Source organism: Bombus huntii, chromosome 3 (genome assembly GCF_024542735.1).
Source record: "Bombus huntii isolate Logan2020A chromosome 3, iyBomHunt1.1, whole genome shotgun sequence".
Lineage (NCBI taxonomy): Eukaryota > Metazoa > Arthropoda > Insecta > Hymenoptera > Apidae > Bombus > Bombus huntii.
Window position 1 is genome coordinate 9,490,774 of NC_066240.1, and position 25,092 is coordinate 9,515,865.

Consider the following 25,092-nt stretch of genomic DNA (forward strand, 5'->3'; position numbering starts at 1 on the left):
GAACTATCTTTATCATTTTCATGTCTAAAATCACATGTTATAACTACCGCTAATTTTTTAACACTCTGTATAAGATGCCACAATATTATAAATTTCATTAAAAAATGTACGTAATTCGAAGTTTATAATTCACGCAAAATATTACGGTTCGAATGTAAATTAAAGATGTCCCAATAACTTTTGTGTAAGATATAAACAAAACCCAGATTCTTGAAATGTCATCACAGATATATTCGCGTTTACCGAAACAACAATTCCCTGGCAGGCGTTTAAGAAGATGGCCAATTGGAGGAATTTATCTGTTTCACCCCTGAGGAAAGTGCGAAAATTGGCCCTCTTATGCTAGGCCAGCAATCAGGCTGAAATCGTGGGCAAGATGAAAGCAGCCTAACCTTGGTAAAATGTTTCGTCAGTATTTTCTCATTCTCCACGATTAGCACTCACGCGGAAAACAGTCCACCATTTCTTTCCGTCTGCGACTAGAACATCTTGCGGACCAAACGACCTCGCGCGAACTTCCACCTCTGAAACCTTTCTTACGAGGTCAAAGATCGAATCCTGAGAGGTCAGAAGCCTGGATTCTTAGGAACAACGAACTTCTCCTATTTTAAGAGTCCAGAGAATAGGATTGCATTTTTGGACTATCGAAAATCGTCACCGTCTCTTCAACGATGCTGTTATTCTTTGTATATCTATTAAAATTCCATGCTGTTTGCGTTGTTGAAAGGATATAAAAAAGAGATTGATCCCTGTTTTCGAAGGGGAATTCTAAATACGATATCGCTATTCTGTCCTGATAGTCTGTATCCTGATGGGAACTGTTGCGGGTGGGAGCTAGGAGCGGAATCAATTTTGACTGGGAAATGGATTCGTTTTCGAGACGAGAAATTGTAGAATAACTTCCTTCGGCGAGGAAGTTGCGAACGCTGTCTCTTTTTGACGGACGTTTCAAATTCAAAGTACAGGAGATTATTCAGAAACTAGAAGGTTAAACTCGTTCGGATCACAATTTTTTTCGTTTTGATGGTTTTCATACAAAGGTAAACTGAAACAAAATAAATGTTCTGTCGGTATCGAGGCGACAGGAACTTGCAGCAGAGGAACTTTGAGAAACAGCTTGACATTTCTTTAAAATGTGAAACTTCTTGCTGAAACATTTTGGCAACGGTTTGACAAGTACTTTTTATATTCGTAACAAGTCACATTCTTCTTTTCTCGTACTTCAAAAGCAACATATTTTCGACACACAACCTCGAATTTCTCGAGAAATCCAATACTATGAAAGGACATTAGCTGTCACTAATCTATTGTCTGGCAGTCTATTATGTATAATACTAATTGTCTTGTCCTCATCCATCTACCTGCTGACGCGGCTGTATTCGGTCTAAATTAAGAGCTTCGTAAAGTACATACTTTTCCAAAGGAATGAAACTTTGCACATGGCACATGAAACATGACACAACGGACGTCGATAAATTAATCCCATTTAATGGAGTCTCTAGATATTCAGGTGGTACACGGGCATTATTCCCAGCGATGCACGAAGTTGTAGGAAGGAATGGCATGCTAAAGATTTATGGGAAGGGTGTCTGGAAAGGGATCAGTCGAAACGCGGAAGACTAGGACGGGCATGGAATTTTCATTGAGATAACATATGGGCTCGAATATAATATCTAAATGGAGCTGGGCGAAGGCTTTGGAATAGCGTTGGTTGGGCAGCGGATATACCTGGCTCTTCGTGGATCTCGTGAAATTCTTCGAACGATACTTTTCCTTAGACCGCCGAGACGTTGAAATAAATTGCTTCACACCTTTGTGTTTGTTGTATGATATTTTTAAAATGTCTAGAAGAGATGAAAAGACACACGTTTAGCTCGAAAACTACATAAAATGGCAAGTGTAGTAACACGGGACTTACGGGGCGACAATGTACTGAATTTTAAAATCATTTCCCTGTAAGAAGCAGGAAATGCCAGTTATATTCTTCTGTTGTCGTTTCCAATTTGAATCGTGTGATTTCACTTAATCGACGTTACTTCACGAGGAAAATTGGAATTAACGGGCGTCATAATGACAGGTTATTAGGTTCGAAGAATACAGAAGCAACGAAACCTCAGGCTTTCTCTCTAATTAGGGCTACTGTTAACGATATTTCAAGATGACGGTTTCTCTTAGCGTCGACAACGTTCGAACTAGAGAACACTCACAATCAGCTCACAAAGACGGTGGGATAGAGAGGGCTCCTCTGTCTTCACAATGCTCGAGAGCACATTCTGCGGGCAAAATCGAATTAGTTACTCCCGTCGAGAATCACCTTGGCTCCCTTTTCTTCGCTTTTATTACCTCGGCTCTTGTTATTACATGGCGCTTGTACAGTTTTGTTCCTTGTCAGAAAGAAATTAGGGTAACTTGATATGTTTTTAATTGCATATAAAAAGACTCTTCAGGTGAAATTGTCACACTAACGTCGTACATTTAAAAACCACGAGTAGTCTCCTTCTAAATTAGATTCTAGAAGGTTATTCTCTATGCAGATACAAACGAACGTCCATACTATAACATGGGAGAATTAATTCTAATTACCACACTGCTACTGATTAGATAACTCTGGCGACACAGTATCCGTGTTTGCTAATTTTCTTAGTGTATTAGTACTACTACTTACGAGATAATATTTACAGAGTGTACAGAGGTAAATATTACATTCAATTAATTTGAAGCTATTCGGTTTGCTCGATATCTCGCGAAACATCCAACTTTTTGTATTATCCGCTGAGAATAAACGATCCTCACAACGTTCGCGAGTACCAACTAGTTAAAATATATGAAATTTGATCTTTATCAAAATTGGGGGATTATTGATCGAATGGACCGTTTTACCGATCGTGGATGGTGTTGAATGATTCGTACGTACACTCGCGTTTATGTGTATCTATCGGAATATATATCGTCCTACTATCTTCAAAATTTTTAAATTTCACCGCACGCCATAATATTAAAATATAGGAAGCGTCACGATATTACTTGCCTTGTTAGTTGTGCCTTTGCTCTTTGGAAATTCGACAACTCAAAGACAATATTTAAGATGCTTATAACTTTGTACTTAACAGGTTGTTTTCATTTTTGACTATGTCATGTTAAAGTAATATTTCAATACTTTATATTACCATGAGATAACATTAAAAATTAACAGAATGAAAAAATTAAGAAGAAAATAACAAAAATGAACTGATTATGTTTTTTTCCTCTAATCTTCGTATTCATATCGATCTTGTCGAGGATTTTTAAACGCTCGTGTTTTACTTCGGTAAGCAATTCAGCTTTTAATAATAACAATTAATCCGTCTGTATCATAAATCATGTAATCGAACTCCTTAACAGAATATAGTGCAATAATCGCGTATAAGTTCTCGATATAAACGTGGTATTGTGTCGATCCCAATGCTTCGCCGATACTGGACTACTGCGTGTTCTGCGTCTCTGTACCATTGCTCAAATTTGCACACATACGTACATACATGTATATAATATATTGTATATATGTGTATAATATATACCAAGCATTGCAAGCAATAGTTCTATTGACATTTGCGTGTTTACCAATTGCATAAGATAATTAACACCCAATACCAATTGACAACGTCGTCTCCTGTTCATCGAATGAAATTTCATTAATGCTCTTGTGTTTGAACGATCGACGTGTTTGCGATAATATTATAACGTTCCCAGGATGATTATACCGCAATATTATACTGGAATTCGTAATCAAACCGAAAGCAGTTTTATTGGTGCGTAAAAAGAACAAGTTATGGTGATTTTAAATGAGAGCTGATAATGAAATACGTGTGTGCCTTTTATTTTAGTACAGAAAACTTTAGATTTGATTTCAAGTGATCTATATATTCCTTGATATCTCTTGTTTGAATCATTTTTGGAGGTATTATTATTACTTTTTTTTATCCAAGTATCTTAGTTGTTCGTATAGCATAAATATTTTGTTATATTTTACAAAAATGTACACAATGCACATAGTATGTAAAAATGTGAAAAATATTCGAATTCAAATACCAGATACAATATTTGCTAGGCGAAACAATACTCTACCTAAATTTCATTTCTCTGGTTATGCTTGTGAAAATTTAAATCTGCATACGCATTTGTATTCTAGTTATATCATTGGTTTCGGAGCTTAACACGAAACATAAATTAATTTTGAAGCTCCATAAAGGTGTGATTCTAGTAGTGAACGCGTAAATATTTCGCTACTGGCAAATAAAATTTTAATTTTGCTAAAAGGACACCGAATTAATTTACATACATAATAGAATAAATCTAATTTAACGAGCAGGTTAAATAAATTTTGAGATTTCGATTCGTGCGTTAAAGTGTCCGATTTATTATAATGGATAGAAACTGAGAGAGCTATCTGAGGAGAATTTTACAAAGAAATCATGTTTCTACCACTTTACCTTCATATTTCCCTGGGTAATATTAATAACGTTTCGTTTTCTTTCACCGAGATATTCATCATCTTTTCTTCTCAATTTTCTCATTTCTGTGCCACCGTTAATAGAGAACTGTACCAAGAAATTCTCACAAAATTAGTAGTATTAGCTCATAAAGAACAAGATTGATCCACCGTGTCTTCGCTATTCCATTGTCCACGATCTACAGCCCAAATAGAGTAAACTTCCAAACCCAACTTCAAACTTACAAACTCGATAATCCGTTGCTATCGGATTCCCAACAAATAGCTAACAATATCCATTTTTAATTAAGAGGAATCCAAACAAAACTTTCGAAAGTCTGTTAACTGTTGCGACATCTCGTTTAATTCGCAATGCAACTTCTTTATAGACATAGCAGTTCTGTGGATAAAATATTTCGTGAATCTCTCCATTACGATGCGAGATACCTTGATATATAGGTAGACTGTATTTATTTTATACAGCAAAGTACAGTATCATACCAATATATACCAAACTATAATATCTTCGAGTAATCATAAATGCGAATTTCACAGCTGGAGTTATCATAATTAATACTGTTACACTTAGTATTGTCGTAGATAACATTGCCGCGTTCAAAACTATTTAAGGCTTACGAGTATAAACCTTAGCCAAGAGGAAAATGTTCTCAACGTTTTCATAAGATTGCAGCTAGCTTCAACAGAGAACGAGATAGCAGTGCGTTCTTCCTGATAAAGCTGGCTTCAATCTTAGCAGAATGTTGGGAACTTTTTTTATTTGGATGTGCCTTATATCCGGAAGCCTCGGTATCGTACGTAACAGTATTGTCTATATCAGTGCTAAGTGTACCAGTGTTGTGATAATCCGAGTCATGGAAGCCTCAAGACTCTAATCATAAAATAAAGCCGTCAATAAGCGATTTCTATGTCTCGAACTCAATTCGAATCTGAATATCTAACATGAATGTTAGCCGCGTTTCGCGAAATTTCCGTTTCATCTATCGACGATAGTCTCCTTATTTATAGAGTTAAATTCACTCTGTCAGTAACACCGATCTACCTGCATTTCAGAGAAAGCGTGAAAAGCGGGCATCACTGTTGCCCTTGCCAGGCGCCGCCACCTCCGGTTCTAGTCACAACGTCGCCGAGTGCACGCATAATACGGCAAAGCTCGCAACCGGAAGCGTCCGCGTGTTGCTGTTCCGGATGTTGTTGCCCCCTACACACCGGCACGACACCGAGTGCTGCCTCCTTGCGGCAGTTGCGCGAACCTGGCGATGGAATTGCCGGCATCGCAGCGGACTCGTTGCGGATCAATGGCGGTATTCGACAATTCCGTCAGGTAAGCACCCCAACCTCCAGTCTACGGATCAAACAAAAAGGTTCTGCAGTGCACCCACCTGCCATCATCCACCTACTTGCACGTAGACGCGCGCTCGCGCATACCACCCAAATGTGTTCACACATTGGCCGTCTCCTTGGATTGCTCGACACCCGTACCCCATTCACTTTTGTGTACGTTTATCATGCTTTCGCGTCGCGAGAGGGAAAACCTGGATGCCCATTTCTCTTGGGGATTGTTTTAAAGCAGAAAGTATTGTTGTCAGGATTTTCGCTTGGATCTGGCGAATCTGGATTATAGTCTTGGGTTTGGTTGTGAGAAAGGATGTGGATTTTGAAGATAGATTCGTGGAGGGTGGTTTTTAATACTCAAAATTATGAGGATCTTTCTTTTGTAATTTCCTGTTTTGGTAATATCGAAACATGATTATATATTGTTTATTATTCTTACGTCTTCTATGTATTTTATTCTTCTGTATATTATTCTTATATCTTAGTATTATTTTCGTTGTATTATTTTAATTATGATTATTCGTCTAGGAGCATTATATCAGTAAAAGTATAACTCGAAAGATCTGATTTTAAGAAACATAAATACGTATATTAATAGAAAATATAAGGAAAAGAGATTAAAATCTGTTTTTAACGGATATTTGTTAGTTTCATAATCTGAAAATTAAATAGATGGCATATCGAGCTCTTACGTTTTAAGATTTTGCCATGAGACACTCAGCATATCTCTCTGCATTATAATATCTTATGTACTTTGCATATGCAATACAAAAGGGAACGTCATAACGTTTCTTTTTATGGTAACCTTACCTATGAGAACATAAAGTAAAATTCTCCACGTGGCATCCAGGTTCCTCTCTAGACGATCGTCCGTGATGTCGCGCGTCTTACGTGCGGCATATGTAAGAGGAGGAAAGCGAGAAACGTTCTGTTGTTAGGCGTCGCTGTGTCGTTGTCTATGCTGCTTGTATCGTTGATGATTCGTCCGATCGGTGTACCAAGGCATATCCAGAGCACGTGTCGTATTTGCGTATGCCACTCAGCTCCGCGTGCACCTACTTTGGTTGTCGCTCTTGTTTTCTTCGCGTGTCTCGATATTTCCTATTTTATGATCCTCAGGGAATCTTGGCTCCTGCTTCGCACACGTGATTAGCTACTCAAAGTATATACGTTTTCCTTGCCAGTATTTTCTTAACTCTTGCGTTTGAGCCTTCCCCACCCCCGCCCACCCTTAGACTTGTCGACGCTACAAGAAAGAATCACGAGAATTAATTGATTATTCTTTGAGATAGCACTAGGATCGATCTTTTAGAATTGATAGTATTGTATGGTATTTATTTATTTGGGCTAGGAGTTTAGAAAAATTCGTAGGGAAACTAGTAATTTTGTCGATAATTTATTTACTCGTCGTTTTTAAGTATTCATGAAATTTTAAGAAGGAAATGTAAATATTGTAATAGGTTTGTACAAAAGGTAATTGCTTCATCTTATTTAATTTATGACTGACAGAGCCTGGGTCATTGTTATCACGAGCGCAAAATGTTTTATTCTTTAATGATAAAGCAAAGAACCAAACGAAAAGGGCTTTTAGACTTGATATGATAATATGATTTATTTGAAACGAAAAATTTGCTAAGTTAAAAATAAAATATTCCAAACAAGTTAAAAAATTTAAACAAAGCTGATCGTAAAATTATGCTCTCGAAAAACTACTCAGAAAGCTATTATCGAAATACCACAGACTTCTTGAAATATTTTTCAAACAAGAGCCACAGAATTATTTACGAATACATTCATCCGAAAGATAGAATACATTGCGTTTAAATTTTCTTCCCTGAGAAATCCTCTTTATCGGTGAAACGGCCGTGCTGCCATCTAACAGAGGGTTGAAACATCTAATGTAGAACACCCCTAAGCAACAAAAGCTCGATACCGACGGACATGGAAGGAAAGGTGAGAGCCGACACGCGATAAGAAGCTTATCGGGGTGGCTAATGAAACGCCTGGTAACATTCCACGTCGTAGATGGCACCGTGTACAAGGAATGGCACTCGCTTCCAAAAGGATAAACACCATGGAAACACACACATGAAAGTTCGCAAAGAAGCTCTGTGAATTCGGTAGAAAACTGCCCGTGTGATCGATCGGCCGGGAATACGTAGGACAGTTGATAGGATATCCGGTGTATTATTAATGTCAATACGTTTTGAAGTAATCGATGAAATGCATAAATACACAAGGACATCATATTTTGTAATTCGATACGAGGACATTTTTACGACACGATATATTTATTTATTCCATTGATATAAAAAAGATTTATTGTGGCAATGGTAGAATTTTTATCGAATTCTGTTAAATCAAGAGTATTTGAATTAAAACAGTAGATGTGTGTGCAAAGAGTTTAATCTAGAATTTGATGTTAGAGATACATATATAATGGGAGCGTTTAAATTCAGTGCTTGAGATTATGGTGTAAATCGAAATGATGTATGGCCACAGAAAATTAACTAAATTACTATACCTGAATATGTTTATATCTGCATGGGAAATTACAAATAATTATTAAAATTTTTCAGGCCTGTCATTATTATTATTAGATAATAATTCAAATATTATCTTCTTCCATTTTCATTGATAAAAATATTCGATATAAAATAAATCATAATAAATAAATAAATCATTTAAGAGGCGTGTCTAAACTCTCAATATATACACTCAATATATACATCAGTTGAAAGCTTGAAGTTACATATGGAAGTGTTTCATAACATTTAAGAATTTCAAAAAGTAGGCTCAGAATATTTTTGCGTCTCGATACTTTTTAATCAAAATCTATCAAAATAGAAAAAATTACTATATCGAAGTATATACCACTACATCGAAATAAAATATCTGCTGGTGTAAATAAAATAGCGCGTTTAGTATTAAATCCTCATGTAGCCAAATAGGAAACCTACGACGTGGCAAAAACGTCATCTCTGTATCTACATTCGCGGAAAGACGTACAATTCTGAAGAGCAGGCAATTTGCTTATTGCCGAGAGTCTCATTTTTGACGAGCACGAAACGAATCTCCCGTCGTCATTAAATGAGATCCAGTGCGCAAAAACTAAAAAAAAAAACCGAAAAGGGGAAAGAAGCGAGGAGAGGAAGAGAGCAGCGGGCAAGTGAGATCTCGACATTGTTAGTTTAATTATCTCTCTTCGATGTAACGAAACGTTTCGTATCGTGCGGACACTTAGGGCAACCGGGTATAGTAGAAGCAGAAGAGCGGGCTTTGTATGCGATTTTGGCCGGAAGCCAGCGGATTATAATCATGCTTCTGCATGTCGTGCGCCAAGGTTCGCGACGTACAACCGTGACACGAGAGATAATTGAGACCCTTTTTTCCTGTCATGACTAACTCTTCGCATTTTCTATTTTTTTCTTCTTTCTCTCTCTCTCTCTCTCTCTCTCTCTCTCTCACTCTCTCTCTCTCTCTCCTGTCACTTTTTCATTTTGTTGCTTTCTACATTTTTTTGATTGACGGTCGAAAAGGATTTTTCAAGAACAGTACGTTCGAGTTAATGAATCTGGACGAAGTACAGTTCGTTTTATTTTCGGGGAAAAATTGGCTGGATCTGTGGCGTGCATATAGAAGCGAAGCGTCCAGTTGATTGGGGATGAACAAGATTTATGGCATTTCAGAGCCGCATAGCATCCTATATTTGGCGCCCTTTCCTTGTAGAGGGTCGCGCTTATCGCGCTGGTACTTAGTTTTCATTTTTGTAGCCCGCGGAATTTGCTGACGCGATCGCGTCTGAATTATGGCTGATTTATTCTACTGCGCACGATGATTTTCCGTCGATCCTTAACTGTAATCGCATTTTCTTGTAAAATAGAATGTTAGATACATGTTAACCATCGTTAATACTTCAATAACAATCTACACGTTTATAAAAACATTTATTAAATTACATAACGATATTGATTAATTTGATGAAATGCGATACTTCTACGTTTAGATACTGTAAAAATGAAAACTTCCAACAAATTGCCATTTTTTGTAGAAAATATCTCCGAACTCTGAAAGCACGTGACATATTCGAGCATTTGTTAGTAACGTATATTCACCAGAAATATGTCTAATGCTGTTATTATGTTCTTCTCATACGTAACAAAGTTATATTGTACATCAGTATGAAATCGTCAAAGTTTCGATGGAAGGGCAAAATCTGTGGAGTTTCATATCGCGCGGTGATAATGACAGCGGTAAAGTTGTAAATCTGAACTGTACACGTGTTTCTTGTCGGTCCAACTGCGTCCTGGGAAATGAAGCGGATGGAGTCTGGGACTTTAAAAGCAAGGACAGCAGTTTTTACGTTTTTATCGCGTGCAGACGATCTTAAGCACGCCTTGCTTCAGGGACTTCTTTTTCGTGTTCGCTCAAAATCTATCGGGATGCACTTAAGATGATTCCTGGCATCTCTAGTACAAATAAATTTTATCCATTTCGGAGAATGCGACAATAAGAAAGAAAAGGCTACGAATGTTCCAGTTACATTTAGAAAAATATTTCACGTAAGAGATCTTCATCGAACTGCGCACGTTTCCAAATTTTGTCACGCTCTTCTTTTAAAATATCAAGGATGCTGTCATGAATATTTTAAAACATTAAGAAAGTTTCGCAACACGAAAGTTTGGTAAAAATGCCACGGCATAGCCAAATCTTTTGACGAAGTCATACGACCAACTCCAATTTTTCACCCTCGTAAGTTGCTACTTTGATTTCCTGTACACCCTACCATAACGACCACTACTTACACACCTCGAGATACACTTCGTTAGTAATTCACGAGTTTTCAAGGAACTCGAACTTTGGAAAACTTTTGTAAAAACACATTTGCATCCCTTATTCTTGAACTATGGTAATTGTGTTAACATCTCGATGTTTTCTACTTGTCCAACATTCGAATTTATATATTACACGTTACTTGTTAAGAATTTTTGTATTTTTATTACTATAAGTGTACCCTTTAATTTGGTTAATCAAATATCACATACTGTATAATACACCCCTTTTATACATTTACAAGTAACCATTATTTAAGCAAGAAGATTTGAAAATAATAATATTTAATTTTATAATTAATTAACAATAATAGCAATATTTAAAAAGCTACTCGTTTCATTAGCACCAGAAAATAACACAAAAATTACAGGTACAGCATTTGCTTAAATTGACAAATTACATTCTTTCTGCAAAAATGGGTACATTTAAACAATTCCAATTGCATCAGACTCAAACGAATTTCCAATTGGATTAGATTCAACGACCGACCGGAAGAAATTGCTTGACGATTTGCTCACGCTTTCCACGGTAAATTTTCCTGAGTAACGCGACCGACTATATAACAAAAGTTCGTGGAGGCAACTTCAATCAATTGCCGAGTCCTAATCGTGCACTTTGATCCATGGATCAAATAATCCGACTATTGTTGGGCTTGATGCCTCACTGAAGATACCGTGCTCCTTTCTCTGCTCTATTTCTGCAGATAATGATTATCAGAGAGATGAACGCGATGCGATTTGCACGTGCAGAATATGTGTACGCCGACGTACTCATATGCATGCAAAACAGTTTGGCAATCGAAATTCGCTGTGCCATTCTTCGGGAAAGTCGTCTATTAAACCTAATAATATGGCATCAAAACGATTTAACTTGAATTGATTTAGGAATTTAAATGCTCGATAATAACAGTTGGAACTTGGAGAATTAGACCGTGAAAGACGGAATAATTACACTTAAACGAATATACAAAACCTTACCTAAGCAATATCTACTAATTGGTTTCGACAATATGAAACCAGATGTACGAAACATACAAAAGAAACGCTAAAAAATCCCTGTCTCATCATATCGTAAACCGTGGCAATGAAAATCAAACACTGTCATTTTCATAAAAATTTTCCAGATTACTTTTAATAAAAGTGCAAAGAGGAAATGGAATCCAAGAGGGAAAGAATCTAATGCAAATTTTTTTCGTGACTATGTTCCCTCTCTTCGCAGAATGGAGGGAAACTGCAGCACATTTTAGTTTCTAGGTAACTGGTTTCTGTTCAAGCAGTTTACGTGATTGGAATGCGTCGCTGTACAAAGGCACAAAATTTTCGACGTGTTCCCATTCGTGTAATTTGATAACAGAAAACCTGTGTTTCGTTCGTAATGGTTCGTAACTGAGAATAGTTTTTGTCACGCGTTTCGCAGGCCACGCCGTTTGGGGCGGCGGTTCTAGGACGTATGGGGGGCATGGAAAGAGTCGGATTAAAATGAACACGAGGACTCACTACCTCCGAACCACTTTATCACGGATTTAGTCTTTGATCGATATCTTCTTGTTACTTGCGCGATAGAAGTTTGTCTTTTTGTGCTCTTGTATCTCCATCGTCACGAAGACGAGTGAAATTCTCTGATACTTTCAATATCCTAAAATTTTTCTCTCGTTACTAGATAGATACTTATGCTGAGAAAATTATTATCTAAAAATCTTGTTAGTTGTCTTCAAAATCTTAGTTTTAGAATTTTTATTTCCCTTGTTTCAGTTTGAAGCATAGCTTGGTATAATGATAATCGTCAAGAGTATTATTCTTTCAGTTGTGTTTACAAAAATATAAATTTGTATAAATATCTGTGGTTTTATTATACGTATAATATGAATAATTAACAATAACCGAGACGTAACACGTAAATTTCTGTTTATAAGGAGAGAATTAGAAGCCCGAAAGTCAACAAAAATCACGCTCGTTATATTTTTCCACCGTATTGTTTTGACATGAGTTCAAGCGAACTGTTTGATGAAACTTTCTTCGAAGAAAGTTCAAGTTCTTCGATAGTTACCAAACATCGACGAAAACGTTATCAGACTATAATTTACAGTTCTATAAGAAGGAAACAATATTAATTACATTAAAATCGATGTATTTGGCAATCGAACAAAATCAATGATTCTATTCGTAATTGCATTAACAGCGAGAAGAAGAGAACTCTCAGAATTCGCGGAGACTAATTGTCACGAAGCACTTGGTCGCCTATAAATTCGTCGATTGCAACTGAATTACTATTCAGTCCAGTGAAATCAAAATATAATACGACATGTCTCGCGATGGCAGTGTCAATAATACGTTCGGCCGTGTAGCATCTCGCTTACGTGGACGACCGAGGAAATAATGAACTAGAATTGGCAATTTGCAGAGTCTCTTCGTCGAAGGTCGATATCAATTTCCCTTTCTTCTATTGAAAGCCTCTCATTAAAAGGGATCGGATGAAAACCGTTCGTGAATCAGTCGCCTACGTTCCTCTCCTTCTTCCTCTCTCTCTCCTCCATACCTTTTTTTTTTTTTTTTACTTTTCCATTACGCGTAGTGAGAGGAAAAAAAGGGATCAAATAGGTCACTCTCGGCATTTAATCGTCGACAGGAAACACTTTAATGAAAGGAACGATCACTTTCACCTTCGTTGTTATAAAAACGAAGTGGAGGAGTTCGGAATGTTTTTGTTGAGCGTTTCCTTTTTATTGTCTCCTTTGATAGAGGTTTTGATTGCCAATGAATGGTATGCGACGTGTCACGGTTCTTTTATTGAAAGCAAGCTTGAGGTTTCAGTTGATCAGGCCTGTTTTCTCGATTCTCTGTGTTTCTATGCTTTTCCTCTCGGAAAGAGTTTTAGATGTTTAGTCGCTTTCGCAAGCATTGTTTAGAACGTTAGCTTCCCTCAGTCTAGTGGTTATGATTAATATATGTTTGAAATAGCGGAAAAAGGACAAGAAAGTTTGTTTCGTTCTCTTGTTATTAATTACAAGCTAGTAATATATTTGTTATTAAAATATATTAAAAACGAATAGTACTAGTTCTTGATAAAGCTGAGAACGCGATATTAATTATTGTCGTGCTTTACTTTCAGCTTTCATGTAGCGTGTTTAGTATATTTTATTACGAATATATCACCGTTTAGTTTCCAAGGGTGACTTATTATAAGGATATTATTAGGTTGTATTAGCTTTTAGAGGACAAAAGTTACGAATTAATAACGAGAGTAAATAAATAGTACTACCTAATCTTTCGGTAAAGATTATCGCGAAGAACAGATATTTTGTTTACTATGGAAAAACATTAAGGCGCTTCACGAGCAGATGACGAGCGTCCTCGTACAAATTTCATTGCGGAAATCATCGACAAACATCCCGGTACCACAGAACTTCCGGTTTCTCGTCGGTATATTGCACTTTCGGAAACAGACGAGCAGTTTCAGTTTCAAATATTTAGGATGCAGCGCCGTCAGACGACCCGGTTCCAATAGACGCGGTGGAACATTCTCTTGTGTCTGGAAACTATGGTACGAAAAGTTTGCCATGCATTTGCTAGATATAGCAAACACGTTGTACCATCGTATATTTATGTCTGTCCAGGCATAATACGTTTGAGCTTTCTAACTTGTAGAAATGTTTCAATTTTAATATTAAATTCCCTCAAGGGTTAAGACATATCAATAAGTCGGAAATCTTATTAGCGAAAGATTTATAAATTAAATCAAACACGATTAAATCACTTAGCTTCATTGAAATGTACTGTACATCTTCCTATTTCAAGTCTCGTTGTCAAAAATGGTCAACTGTAATTTCGGAAAATTGTATAATTTCGATATTAGAGTGTACGATTAAGATTTCATTCGTTAGAGACTGAATAATTAATCTTGATGAATTCGTAATTGTACGACATTAGCGTGTGAAAAAGGTTAGACCAAAGATACAAAATCTAATAAACATGTACACCGAAGCAATAAAGTCAACAATGTTATACAAGCCACCCCAATTCTCGCCCAAGGAAATGGTCTTACTCGAAGGGAAGCAACCCTCGGATGGGGTTCTATGTTCGTAAAGACTACTTTTCGACTAGTCCTTAGTCATAAAGGCAATGTCACAGGCCGTTAACCTCGATTATCCTCGTAACCTCGATTATTCGGGGTTATAGGCAAAAAAGGTCAACTAATCGCGCCTGGAATATCGTTGGAACATCCTCGATCGGTCGCGATTCGTCTGAGTGCCAACCACGAAAGAAAAAGTTAAATCGTTGCAGCAGCATTGATTCGGTAACTTATGCGCTGTAAGTAGTTCACTGACACGAACTCTCTTAGACGATCGCCTTAGATTCTTTCGATCCTCATCTTGAGGTCTCCACTTACCAGAAGCTGCGATATTTATCTTTGAGTGCAGCGAGACATAATCGATTCTTGGGCAGGAAATTCTGAGTAGGCAGTAGATTCGATTTATCTTTCACTCTTTAATATTTGTAAATTTTTCAGAGCAGTTTTTTATTCTGTCATACTAATTAGTCATTTTCTCGTAATTAATAGGTTGCTTAATACTTGGTGTTGGTTAATCCTTTTGTGGCTATCCAGAAAGTTTAAAAATTTCAAAGAGCTTCATACAAGACACATAACATATAAAAGGTTTCTACGAGTTTTCGAATATTTTCTTAAGCTGGTACATACAAATAACAAGATACATAAAAGAATCGTACAGCTTGGATTAAAAATACAGATACTGCGGTTGGCACGCTGCTCTTCCAAAGATCTATTTCTCGTGATTCGAAACTTTCGCCACTCGTCAGTCTATCAACTCGTCTTTAATTAACGAAACCAAACGGGTTGGCACAAATATCTTCCAGAAGTCCATTCCTCGCGAAACTTTCCCACCCCTCCATACGGAAACACCTCGATTCGATTACAACGTGCTGCCAGATCGAAGCAACCGCAAAGCCAATCTTTCACCCGATCAAGTCAACTCGATAATGGAGATCGGCGTCTAAAGTGACTCCAATACATTTGAATAGATTTCTCCGTAGAGCGGTAGCGTTCGAAGCAGTTCCACGGAGTCGCTGTCGTAACAGCCACTCCCAGCGAAGTCTGCAGTTTTGCGGATTTCAGCGAAGTAGCCGCGCTATTGGAGACCCGGATTCCCACGGCATCAGCGTAATCTTCGACCGAACTTCGTCGAACCTAATATTTTCCGCAAGTTTACGCGGTCCGGCCTTCTCCTTGCGTAATCACGTTTCCCGTTAACGGTGTAATTTACAGTCAACCGCCCAGCCATAATCTTGTGTCTCGCAAGGTACACGCTAAACTAGTTCCTCAGAAGTTCGATAATTATCTCGCTACAACGAGCCTCTCGATACAGTAGCGTCGCGTTAACTGGTCGAGATTTCATTTTTCCAATTGCCTTCGTAATTATGGACGAGATATTCCGCGACACGATATCGTTCGTGCAACGTTATGTTTTACGATTCGAGATCCGTATCATTAGGACTGTTAAGATATGAGATATTTCGTCTAAATATATCGAGCAAGAAATTACTTTGTGAGATATTTCATATTTTTGAGTTATTCTATAGAAATAATAAACAGAAATTGTATTTGCAAAATACTCGAGGCGAAATTAATTTCTGAGATATTTCATCTGGAGATAAATAAAACATTTAACTATGACCAGTTAACGATGGGCTATTGTGTAACAAGCTTCTCCATGAATCTTCCACCATGGCAACATCATTTATTCGTCGTAGGATGAATGCAATAATTCATCGATCGAACACATTCGGTAAATCCCTAGCTGGCAAATAGTCGGAGCTTCGTAGTACGAATCGGTCATTAAGCTATCCGGAGACGTGGCTTCCAATCGGCTTAGCTTTCGGATCGAGTTTCGGCGCCGACAGGCTAACAACAAGCGGATGAGATTAGAGGAAACTCCTCAAATCCGTTTCCCTATGATCGGCCAATGAAATTTCACCAACGATACAAAATGTCCACGCGCGACACAGTAGCCCCCCTTCAGCAGCATCGTGCAACATCTGATGTATTCTCTCTGGTTCGATGACCATCGAATTCTCTTCCATCCAGCTGCTCCTCTTTCTCTCTGTAGTAGATCTATATGCGTTGTTCGCAAGTCATCGCCCACGTGAACGTAAAGTAGATAGCGAACGTAGTTGGCAGACCTTTAAGTAGAACGCGGTAAGAATAACATCATCAATTTTCCAGTGCACCATCTGCTCGCATCATCCATTAGCGTTCTTTTGCATCGCTAAGCCCCGATTTTGGAACGGGTCACCCGTGGCGCTTGCACGCCCGGAAAAATAACTGCGATCCTGACGAGCTTCTCATTCGATTGTTCGCCAGTGTCCCCCACCAACGTCGCCAGCAGCACCCAACCCCACCACCCATAGAGAGTACACCACCCCCATTCGCAGAGAGATCTGGTCCGGTAGAACTAGTTTCAAAACCGAAGTTCCTTTAGTCTAGCGACAGTAGCGACCGAGTCTAGCGAAAAAAAAGTAGTGGTCAGCCTTCGTAGATGACGTAGAGGATCATTAAGTTTTTTCATACGCTTTTGTACTCGAGTTACATCGTTTCCACTAGCTGCTGCTCGCCCACCTATATCGAAACCTACCTTGCCAACCATTGATCGTGTACAAAGAGTGAAGAAAGACAGGCCTAGAGAAGGATTGACGAGGGACGAGATGTAGAATCGAGATCAACGCGTTCCAAGATTGTACACTGTACACGTGTCTGCTTTTGTCTTTATGATCGTTTCTCCCACTCTGTCTCTGTCTCTGTCTCTGGCTTTCATACGATGCACCGGGTGATATTCAACCATCAGCCGTTCTGGTACACCGCTCGTCGTGCGGGAATAAAGGAGCGAATGAATTGCCGAGTTCCGGCTGCGAAACTTTATGAACCGAAGTATTTCTTCCGTTCTTCCTCCATAAACAGTTTCCACGAAAGTTTCACGGTTTACAAGCGTTGAACGTCGTAACTTTTGTTGGACCCATCTTGTAATTCTGGGAATGTCCGGAATGAAGTACTTCGCGTGATGAAGCTTGTTTCGACGATCTGTATACGTATTCTTCTCGCACGACAGACCGTTTACCAGTGGCTTGTCGTCAAGCTGAATGAATCGCCCTGTACAAGGATGATTTAAAAGGAGAAATCGATGCTTAGTCGATGATCAGTCGATCACTGTAAGATAAACAGGTTCTAACAAACGTGTCTCTAATTTCAAGTAATCATGTTGGCGAGTGTGTTTAGAATCTGTAAAAAATATTTGCAAATTTAATTATTATTTATTAAATTTATTTATTGAACATTTTTATGTATACGTAAAAGATATGTTTCTTGAAAATATAGAAGAACTTCTGTCTTTGTAGTTATTTTAAATTAAAGACACTTTTGGAAGAACGCTCTGTCTGTCTGACCAAAGCATAGATCATTCTCCTTAAGTCGTCTCGTATCAAAACACTTTGTCTCTTCTCGTGTGAACCATATAGAGCATAGCCTTGTCTATTGTCACTCGTCAACCACTGCACCTGTTTGCCACTCTCTCTACTGTGTCTAAGTATGCTATAAGAGTGCTGTCAGTGTGGAATAACAACGTGTTAAAAACACGCCCAGTTCCCCTGGTGGTGCAAATCGTCGTCGACGACAATGCCGACGACGCCTCCGCCACCCATCGCTGCGGTACCCGGCCCCGGTTCCGGTTCAGGCTCTGGTTCCGGTTCACAGGGTGCTCAGGGCGTCGTACTCTGTCCACGTACGCTGTCGCAGGTCCGACGTTCACGGCTACGAAGGGCCCTCACCGAGGCGACCGCCGAGACCGTCAACTACGTCAAGACGGTGGGCACGATACTTCCGACTAAGCCGTAATGCCTGATCTATCTTAACCACCCGTATTATACACGATTATTTGCAATGTTGATTAGTTACAATTTTGCATCGTACACACGCACGGATCGAGAGTCGAGTCGATTTCGTTCTTTTGGAATGTTAGCTTTTACTTCACTTTTACTTCAATAGTACGTTGCTGACACTAAGATGGGTTAAATAGAAATTTTGAAAAATTGTTAGGGTTTAATACGAGCGCTACTGGCAATTGAAATATAGAATTTGCGTCAAAGGAGTTCAGTAAAATTTATGTACAACGTGTTTAGGTTAAGTAATACGTTCAAATTTGATGGTGATTGTTGGTAATCAATAAGAGATTGGAAGTACATATAAAGACGAAGCTACTCGATTCCAAAAGAACTCGGTTACCGAAGTTAAAAACTATAACGCGTTTAATTTTCTCGGGATTTCTCTGCTCGAATGTTAAAAGACGTCGAAGAGCGGCACGTTACGACCTTCCATTTTCGACGATAGGAGCAAAAGTTGGATTTGTCTCGGGGATAAAAGGATCGTATCTGAACAATTCGATTCAGCGTCGTTAGCATCCTCGCGAGGGGAATCGTATTCCGGTATGTGAAATCGTTCCGATCTAACCTAACCTCGACGCTCGAGGATACGCGCGATATTAATGCAGCATGCATTTTATTGTGCGTACGTGCGATTATGTGTCCGAGCACCGTAGTTAGCGTCACTGACCTATAGAACATGCCTCTCACCCACTATTCACCGTCACGCTATGAAGTATTGCAACCAATTTACGAACCTAGACCTTAGATCTATCTCTCAGCCCGCCATGACCTGCATTCTTCGAACCTGATGGCCGATATATCGGAAGAAACGCCAACGAAGAATCCGAAGTGCCGTTTCGTTCCCCTTTATTAAACTTTCGTCGGAAATGAACGAAAGATAAGACGGTTTAATAAGGAACTACATTTTTCCCCGTTGTATAATTAAAATTTATTGAAACGTTTTCGAGAAATCAAGAGTTTCTTTCAATTAATCGAGATCGTAGCTATATAAATTCACTAGCGCGCATTTATGAAATAACTTTTATGTACTCGTCGCTGAGGTTACATTATGTACCAACTTCCGCCAGCATAGTTTGCAAACTCTGACTGTGCATCGATCGGAGTCGAGGATGTCTGCTGTTTCCTTGAAACAATATTAGTACATGATTAATATACATCTACTTTTAACGAAGTAATCGAAACATGGAATATTATTCTTTTTTTTTTTTTTTCGAAAAGCACGATATGAATTTTACCGATTTTTTAATAATTTTCATAACAGGCGAACCAGATTTTTTGAAAGAATTAGAAAATTAGATGTTTTTTAGTGTTAGTAGTATATTATTTAACGAAACTAATCTCGAAGTTAATCAATAAGAGAGAAACGAAAAAGAGAAGGAAAAAAATAAGGAAAGCGGACGAGGTTGCGAAGTGATGGTAGAGAAGAAATAAAAGAAGGAAAAGGAAAGGAAAGGAAAGGAAAACAAATCTCTACGGAATTAAACAAGCAATTAAACCATTAGTTACCATCTCGAAACCGTCTTATCTTTACTTCCCTACGAATCTCTTGCTTCTTGAACTTGCGTAGTACTCAGACTGCTATTTGCCGCCCACGATGTACCAGCATGCCCTCTCTTTCTCCCTTTTGCCTAAAAGAAATCACAGAATCGCGTATCTTGAATACAGTAGCACGAACAACGAAGTTTAATATCGTGCTTGGTGAAATACGTTTTCTTTATGCACTTCCCTTTTTCCGAGCATTCTTTATCGAACTAACTTAGCCCGCCGCATATGCCAGATTTACGGTCGTGAATTTCTACTCCGTATACGGGCAGAGACATGTTATAAAGCTTCGAGGCATATAACGGAAAATTAGCATCTCGCGTCTCACACAAAAGTTAAGCCTGATTTCCCTGCCTCTTTCATCTTAGATGCCCTAGAATTGTTAGTGATAGATTCGCCTAGAAAATTAATTAGGAGATGTTACTTAAATTTTATTTTAATCTTAAGAAAACAACAGAAATTATTTTTCTAAGGGCCTTCTAAATCCCATTTAGCCCAAAACCAAGGTATAAAGAAACCTACGTTGTGGATAACCTGTACAGTTATAAAACATAAAAATATTATTTTCAATTCAATCGAAATCTTTCAATTTCGAACGAAAAAATGGCCTGTCAGCACGAATTCATCCATCTACTATCGACAACGATCAAAATTCAGATGGACATTATTGCTTCGCGAACGACGACAATTTGGCTCGTTTGCTACGCGCTTTTCACCGGTTCACCGGTCGGAAACAGTGGCATGAACAAATGGCGCGCTTACGCTGTTGGAAACGGTCGAAACGCGCCTCTGGTAAATTACAACGCGCCTCTCTGAGCGCGAACGATTCCGGAAGGCCCGTTTCGATGTTAGTTTCGCTCGATGAGCGGACAGCCTTCCAGCGTTAAATTTATCTTGGAAAATTTATCCACGCCTCGACTCGCCTTTTGCAGCTTCTGCGTGCAGATTAATTCCCGTGAGGGTTATGTTCATCGATTCTGGCAGGAAATTTGGAAATTTTGCCTGATCTCGATCAAGAAAATATTTGAATTTAAAATAATAATTGTTAGCTAGAGATAAAAAATTTAAGAATGTTATTAATATTACATTTTTTCATACTTTCCTCAAATTTGAGAAATATTCTAACAATAAGATAATAACTAATAATAATAATAATAATTTCTAATAATAAAAGAAATTGTGTAAGGGATGAAAATAATCCAAAGGATGCTTTCCCACGTTTCACGACTATTTCCCAAGATGTAGAAAATTGAAATATTTTAAATATTCTATTTTGTGCATTTAATATTCAACGTTTGAACAATCTATATTTAAATTGCGTGTTCGAGACAATTCGCATTCCATAAATTCTCAAGTATTTCAGTATCAATTTCTACAGCCAACTTAATTATACGTAACCCGAAGTTTGCGAAGCGTATCGAGATCAGCCGAAAGAGCTTTCACGATATTATCATACGAAGTAAAATGAAATTACTAATCGTGGCAGACTCCTGCCAGCTGTGTACCAGTGACACAATCTGCATCGTGATATCGTTACGATACGAGCCGAATACCGCGATCCACGTTGTTATTAAGCGAGTTCTGCTACTGGCATTTAAACGATGTCTTGGATAATTGAACAGGTTGTGAACGTGCTTCTACGATTGGAAGTCTATAGGAAATTCGACGAAACACTGCTGTATCCACAATATTAATAGCCGAGCATGAACAGAACAATCGTTTTATTTATTAAACTCCGAACGTACAATTATTAGATTGAAACATATAAACGAGTTTTACGAGTCACGCCTCACTGAATGGTAACAAATGTGCATTTAGATGCGTGAAAGTTGAAAAACTAAATGTGATTTATGAGATATTTTACGAAGCAATAAAAATATTTGTTTAAAAAGAAGTTTAGAAAGTTGCTACAACGAAATTCTTTATGCAGTCCTATCTATGTAAATGTTTTTTTCAAAAAGAACAATAGTAAAATAAAATCTATAAGAAAATATAGCTATGTCTCGCGAAAGTATTTGGACAGTTGTCATCATAGGTGAAAAGAATGATTTTAGTTTAGTAATTTCGATACTTATGCAAAATGATCAATGTAATTTCTTTCAAAGCGAACATTTATAACAAAATAAAGTCTCTAAGGATATAAAGCAATAGAAATTGCCAGCATAAATTCTGTTCAAACAGAGCAATTATAGTAAAAAGTAAAAGTCCTGACCTACTATATCGACAGATATACATAAATCAACGTAAACACAATTAACTGCCTTCTGCGTGCACACCAACATTTTCAGGGGCGGGAAATCACTTCGATGGATCGATGAATAAACGCGATGTAATTGCACGTGACGGTAGCGGTGTACAGAGCAAGTGTACAAGTCGTAGAGGGTCAAATTATGTCGTAGACATTAAATCTTCGTAACTGATTGATTCGTCGTATTAATTCGCATGTTTCCGCGTAATGATTGTAATTAATATTCACCCTCTCCCTCTCCCTACGTTCTGCTACGTTACCAGCAGTTTCTATCGGATCTCGTTCATGGATCGTTACGATTTTGCCTACTAACGACAGCACAGCCGTTAAACAGCGCCGCTTCTGGTCGTAAAATAAATCGCCAAGATCGCGTAATACGACGCATGAATGAGATAAGGGAATTATGATTGCCCTCTGGCAGAATGCCGTTCTAAAAACGCGTTTATCTACCAATTAACACTTGGACCAATACACAGGCCAGGAGCGTTGTAAGGTTTAATGGTGCGGTTAATTTTGACTGATTATCGCGCCACGAAATAGTGTTTCTCGTGTCGATATTACGCAATCTGTAGGTAAACGTCGGAAAAACGCGTGTGGGTTGTAGGCTGGTTTCAGGTTTTATTGGATGTTGTACGTATGTTGCAGCACTCTATTGTGCGGAAGATATGGAACATGGATGGCGAAACGAGACCGATAGATAAAAATCTGATTTAAAATCTATGACGTGTGCATAAGGGAAATTTGAATATGTAAAGGTATTTCAAAATTAGACTGATTATTCCTAGCGAAGGATGTAATATTTAGTTGATTACATTCTGTTAAGAATATAAAGGAGAAATTCGATATACAGATATATGCAATTGCGATCGATATGTGCAAATATTATTTTGTAATATTACATCGATTATGCTTTGATTGATTTGCTTACGAATGCGAAGAAATAATTTTTCTAACGAGATCGTATGTAGTTGATGATATGAGATAAAGATTGCGCAAATCAACGATGATCAATAAAAAAATTCCTATTAAATCCGTAGCATCTCATTAACAGAAATTGGTGGAAATACTTATAACTGGAGGTGTAATGCTAACCTAATTATATTTCCATTAATTTTGCTACGAACATGGAATAATTTGGTTATCCAGATCGGGCTTGATATAAGGGGAATTATGTAGAATATGTAAAATATGGTACATGAGAGAATTATAAAGCAAAGCTGATGGTTGTAGATAAAAACCTCTGTGAAACCCGCGACATTTATTTGAGAGAAATTGGAATGCGTGTACAGATTACAAAGCTCGACTGATTCGTAGCGAGAGATGTAATATCCAGTCAATTATATTTTGATTTATACGGTCTCGGGTGTAAACCAACACTTCACCTTTGCAGAGAGATAACAATTTACATACATTTTGTTAGTTTGAAATATTCAAAAGATAATTTATGCGAACTCTAATTTAAAACAGAAGAAGAGAATACGAAATGTTATTTAACTGAATAATCGGTATCCAGTATAATATTAATTTTTTCTATCATGTAGTAATGACCGCGTTTCACTAATAAATTAATTAAACAGCGCAGAATATGTACGAATAGAACGATGATCATCGATAGGATCATGAAATCGCCATTTAAACTACTCGCGAGCGCCATCCAATCGTAATTAATTGATTCGTTAATCGCTGTCTAGATAAGCAAACGTAATGAATTCCGCTGTTGATTAATCGCGATCGTGGAAATACGAAATTTCCAACAGGCTATACCTGCTAGCTTAATCACGCTATATGAACTATAGGACAGTTGCAAAATAAATGGTCGTATGACTTTTTCTCTTTCTTTTCTTTTTCAATGTCCGCTAATAAACCATGGAACGAGCCTCGTATTTTACTAAAAAATTTGTGGGAACGATTTACGATCCGTTGATTTATTCTATCCTCGCGGTTTTTATTTGGTTTAACGATTTATTTTCTTTCGAAACAAGTGTTTCTATCACGTATCGCCGGCCTGGCTGTTTTATTAGTGTTACGTTAAACGTTTAAATCTACGCGGTTTGTGAAATTACGAGCTCACGTAAAGTGCAGATTCACACGGTTGTGAAAGACGAACCGGGAATCACGACGAATGTTGAAATTCACATGACTGAAATTTAGATGACACAACTGCAGCTGTTAATCGCGCGATTCGCGGCCGAGCTGTAACTCCCAAGTAAGTTTATGCGGAACGTTCTACGACAATCTTCTAACTATCTCGTAACCTAAGGTTCTGTTAACAGGTGAAACGATGATCGCGACTGATGTACTCTTTTCACGCAATATTAATTAATGATATTAAAGTGTTCGCAAGGCTCTTTACTATACATATTTACTACTATTACCAGTAATTCGCGTTTCTACATTGAAATCGATCACTCTGTGTACATAATTAGATTACAAATTTCTTCCACAACACAACAGTTTCGTTCAGATTTATGATATTTGAGATTATTAAAGTATTAGTTGTTTAAATATTTGGAAAATTCTTTCACAAGGGAAAGATATTACAGGAAGAAAGAGACATACAAACGAACCTATCATACAACTAAATATAAATTCGAAACTCTCAGCGATGCTGCAGAGCAAATCTTTGAATACTTAGAAGGGCAAAGATTACTAGGAATAATTACATCGACAAATCATGCAAGTCAAAGTTTACATTCGGAATT

General features: G+C 37.8%; 1 protein-coding gene across 3 annotated transcripts in view; it reads left to right on the plus strand.

Moving 5' to 3' along the window:
- The window catches only part of LOC126863720 (small conductance calcium-activated potassium channel protein), a 235,982-nt gene that overhangs the window by 72,715 nt on the left and 138,175 nt on the right, over positions 1-25,092 (plus strand). The window contains exons 3-4 of one of the 3 annotated variants that reach the window (XM_050614155.1): positions 5,540-5,810; positions 18,302-18,523. In XM_050614155.1, coding sequence (XP_050470112.1) covers positions 5,540-5,810; positions 18,302-18,523 — 493 coding nt within the window. The remainder of the gene's footprint in view (positions 1-5,539; positions 5,811-18,301; positions 18,524-25,092) is intronic. The other 2 variants (XM_050614156.1, XM_050614157.1) reach the window with 2 other exon arrangements.